The 5,173-nt window shown below is 33.0% G+C and overlaps 1 protein-coding gene across 1 annotated transcript; it reads left to right on the top strand.

Moving 5' to 3' along the window:
• Window positions 1-1,142: 1,142 nt before the first annotated feature.
• LOC133818589 (probable calcium-binding protein CML18) lies at window positions 1,143-2,047 on the top strand. The gene has a single exon (XM_062251553.1). The coding sequence runs from the start codon at window positions 1,244-1,246 to the stop codon at window positions 1,736-1,738; it is 495 nt and encodes a 164-aa protein (XP_062107537.1). The 5' UTR covers window positions 1,143-1,243; the 3' UTR covers window positions 1,739-2,047.
• Window positions 2,048-5,173: the final 3,126 nt, after the last annotated feature.

Raw genomic sequence — 5,173 nt, 5'->3', positions numbered from 1 at the left:
AACATCTATGGAATGGCAAAATCCAAAGATGCATGGTCTTCTCCCTATATCAATTCCATTTGCTGCAGCAATATCAAAGAAAATTGAAGAATAGATCAATATTTTTTAATAATTTTTTTATTTAAAATAATAACATAGAGATTATGTGGCAATTATATATTAGTTGTGTTAGGATGTGTGTATCACATAAACGCTATTAATATTGGTAACAAGTAGGTAGTGATAGAAGCTCAATTTTGTCAAGAATTGGTATTTTTATCTTTAAAAAAAAACATAGAAGGTGAAGCTTTTTGGATACATTGTATACTTTAGCTGTTATTTATTATTTATTTAATTATATAATCATTAATAATATTTTATTTTTTTTATATCAATTTGTATCTGAAGCTATTGTAATGCATTGGGAGGAGGACAATTGGACATATTGTAGTAATTATAATATTTATTCTTTTTGGGGCCAAATTTCACATTATAAATAGATCATGGATTGCTTAGAATCCTTAATAATATTTTATGTTAGTTTATTATTATTTGTTTACGTCTCTCCACTTGTATTAGAATCCTCTAATTAACGAGAGAGATCTTTCACTAAAAATAAATAAAGAAAATCTCTCAACTTGCACTCTACGCGCTTGTACCCAAGTAGGAAGCACGTAAATGAATTCACGCGGGAATAGGTATGGAGTCCTAATCATCTACTCTCTTCAACTGTATTATTGTGCCACCGAATTGAATTCACAACAAATAACAGCTCGGACCAAGTGCACACTCCCATGTGGGCCCACCTCAGCACAAAAAACGAATCCCCTAAACCATACTCACACTCATTCTTTACACGTGTCCAAATCCCATTCCTTAACTCACTGCCAAGTCACCTATTTTCTTCCCGAAGCAGATTATTGATGCTCTAACTGAAACTTTTTATATACGTAATACACTTGATTTGTACATACCTTTTATAATATTTAAAAGTGAAAACAAAATTATATATATTTTTTAAACATATTAAATTGGATTTTTATTATTATTATATGCCAATTTATTATATGTTTATATGTCCTTTTTTTAGCATAAACACTTGTTCTTTTTTTTCCCCTTTTAAAACAGCGTGTTTTTTAAACCGCGTTTTTAGCCTCAGATCCCCCTATAAAATGTCTAAAACCACATTACAGACTTCTCCCAGAAACCTAGAGAAATTTGCGATTAAGTCTCGAAATCTGAGATTCATTTGAGCTTCTTCTCCATGGCTAAAAAAACACCGATTTCGAATCGACCTTGCTCTCTTGGACCCAGGGAAGACGTTCAGAAGATATTCAACAAGTTCGACACGAATGGCGATGGAAAAATTTCCTGTGACGAGCTTAAACATGTCCTCCACGCACTCGGCTCCGGTACCTCCCCAGACGAGGTCAAGCGCATAATGTCGGAGATCGACAAGGATGGGGACGGCTACATTGATCTCCAGGAGTTCGCCGACTTTCACTGCGGCGCTGGATCGGACGCCGATTCCTGCGTAGCCGACGCTAAAGCCGGAAACAAGGAGCTCAGGGACGCTTTCGATCTCTATGACCTGGACAAGAATGGACTCATCTCCGCGAGTGAGCTGCACGCCGTGCTTAAGCGTCTCAGAGAGAAGTGTTCGCTCAGTGATTGCTCGCGGATGATTAGATCGGTCGATGCCGATGGCGACGGATGCGTCAACTTTGAGGAATTCAAGAAGATGATGACCCGCTCCTGAAGTCAACGGTAGGTATTTGATCATCTGAAACAACTTATGATGAATTGAAGGGTTTAGATTAGAAGTTTCCTTAGGCTAAGGTAGTCCGTATTTGTAGATATGGTAATTAATATTTGAACTTCATTTGGGTTGAACTTGATCACAGTGATTTCATGTTCCAGTAATGTTGCATTAGTTTATTAGGTTGGAGTAGAACTAGATTTACTAATATGCCACAAAGTAGTTGACGAAGCAAAAATTAACATTGTGGATACTACTACTTATTTCATCTTCTTCAAACTTTGGCTATTGATTTCGCTTTGAGGATGATCAATTCTCTCTTAGTTTTATATTTTAACAATTCTCTCTGATGATTTAATATGTTATTTTAGTATTCAACTTTTTTCTTCCTCTTTTTCCAATATTGAAATTGCCAGCTCCACTCATTGAAAGAGTGGAAGAGGCAATTGTATTGGTGGAACCAGAGGTGAGAACACCAATTGGGAAATTGTGGTGAGCGTGTGGACTTTCCTGGTCCAGTGCACGAGGTTTGATTGCGTGCATTATTTATTTATTTTAAAAAGTTTTTTATTTCAATTAAAAAAAAGCCCTCATTTGAACGTTTAGTTTTATTTTAATTGCTTTTTTATTTATAAAAGTACTGCCATTTAGCCTCGTTGAATTTTTCACTACATTTAAAATTGACTCTTCGTTTAATAAAAAAATTAGCATTTTATTTAATAAAAAAATTATAAAAATTTCTAATGACTAATAAAAATGCTCACTTAGCCCGTAATAACATCTCACTTGGGCTGAAAAGCAATTTTGTATTTATGAGATTAAGGTTATCTTTACTGAGATATTACGTACCGAAAAATGGTTGGCTTAGAATATGACTTGGCTGACCTCAACACGGAAACGTACTTACTTGTAGACCACAGAAAGTGAATGTAGTTGACCATTATTATAATAATATAATGGGATACACGTTTTGCTCTTCCACATTAAATTATATTCCTAATTGTATTTATCAGCTCTTCAGCTGTTTTTAATTAATTAATAAACCTTCGGTTTTATTTTTATTAATTGTATTGTTACTCAAGTCTTTAATCATTTATCTGAAATTTTATTAGAAAATGTTTTATATTTGTTCTTTTTGGCTTTGTCATGCAAAATAGGTGTAATTTTTTTAGTTTGGTGGTTGTACCAGTCTTGTTACGTGAATCTTAATTATCAAAACAGAAAAATAACAAACTAAAGTGTGAAAGTAAAAAAAAAAAGTCTAGTGCTATCAGTTTTTATTGTAAAGTTGCATATTTACCCCTACGTTACTTGAGTGTTTTCTTTTACTTTTGATTTTTCTTAATTTTTTTATTTATATAAATCAACTGAGGTTCAAAAGAATATAATATACTAAAAATTAATATTGATGCGCCAATTGACCACCTCCAATGGATTGGGGAAACTCAGCTAATTAACCTGGCTAACTTTACCCTAACTTTACCAATGCTAACCCTAACTTTATTATTGTTTTTCACATAAATAACCTTATATACATATTAAAAAACCGATATACCCTTAAAAACATTAGTACTTTCTAGGTGAGAACCAGTAAATTAAGAACATGTCTGAATATCTTTCAATCATGATTCACATATTTCACACATGACTCACTCATGAGTTATTCATGATTTACACATAGTTCACACGTGGTTCACTCATATTTCACATATAGTTCATTCACACATGATTTATACATCACGCATGGTTCACACACAATTCACTCATGGGTCACACATGATTCACACAATTCACTCATGGGTCACACATGATTCACACATTTTTTTACACATGTTCACACATAATTCACACGTATTTCACACGTATTTCACACATAGCTGACACGTGTTTCACACATAGTCACTCATGGGTTACACATATTTCACACATAGTTCACTCATGGTTCACACGTATTTCACATATAGTGTATGTAATTCACACATAATTTACACATATTTTTCACATGATTCACATAGAGGATTCACTCATGATTCCACATGTTCTACCAAAGTTTGTATCTTCTTCCAAAAAGGTTGGAAAAATTTAGAACCGTTAAATTTCAATATTCACAATCAATTAAATTCACCATGTAACATCAAATCTCAATCACATTACTCACAAAATATTATGAATTTATTTTCTTCAATACAACCTAACTATATACAAGAAAAATAGAAGAAAACAAATCTAATTTAATCCTTGGTGAGAAGTTGGTATCTATCTGGTTGGCGCTAATGGTACAAGTTAAATGGACTTTGTGGTTCAGCAAGGATGGCGAGGAATTTTTTGATGCCCGTGCAAAACAGAGAAGAGATCATGGTTGGGGTGGGGCAAGGTGGAGAATAGGTTGCGACTTGGGGGCAGGAGAGATGGAGATGCGTGACTCCGGCATGGCGAGACGACGAGGCATGTTGCGTCTGGTGTGATCATCGGAAAGATGAGGGTGTTACAACTCCAATTCAATGAAGAAGAATGTGAATGGTAAAGGTGTGGTAGCTCCATTTTAATGAAGAAGAATGGGATGAGTATGGATGGGAAGCTCCATTTTAATGAAGAAGAAGAAGGGGAAATATGTGACAACTCCATTTCAATGAAGAAGACAGTGAAGAGTAGGGAAGAAGAAGGGGAGAGTGTGTGGCGGCTAGTGAATAAGATGGGTTAGGTTGATAATGAGTTATAAGGGTGTTTTAGTCACATAAGATTATATTGTGGAGAAACAAAAATGTTGGCATAGTTAGACATAATAAGCTTATAAGGGTCATTTATGGAGTTAGCCTTGGATTGTCGGTCTAGTGTTATGACATGTAGGTGGACTAAATAAATTAGTCCTATACAAATGGATTTTTTTTCTTTTCTTCTTCTTTTTTATTAATAAAAAAATTTGTTATTAAAAAATTAATTACTAAAATTAGTGGAAATATAGAATTTTGAATTGTTTTAATATACACAAGGTATTAAAATGATATTAATTAAATAATATGATACTAAGTTGATTCTAAAACAAACAATACAGTACTAAAATTGTATATTCCCTTTTATTATAAAAAGTATTATTAAATATTTATTTCATAATTTTAATGAAATAACATTTATATTAAATTAAATAATTATTTTTAAATCTTATTTAATGTAAATATTTTTATTTTATTATTTTATAATTAGTTATTAGATAAAAGTGTGATAAATTATTTCATTATGAAATTAGTCTTATATTGCACCTAATACAATGTAACACTTAAATAATCCACTATAATTCAATCCAGTCGAATCACTACTGCAAAAACGGGATTTCCTGACAGTTTTTAACTGTCGCTATTAAGAACCGACGATAGTCGACTAACTGTCGTATTTGCCTATGCCGGCATAGGGTAGCTACGCCGACAGTTATTAGGTGTC

Source organism: Humulus lupulus, chromosome 2, assembly GCF_963169125.1.
Source record: "Humulus lupulus chromosome 2, drHumLupu1.1, whole genome shotgun sequence".
NCBI classification, from domain to species: Eukaryota; Viridiplantae; Streptophyta; class Magnoliopsida; order Rosales; family Cannabaceae; genus Humulus; species Humulus lupulus.
This window is presented reverse-complemented; position numbering and strand designations above follow the sequence as displayed.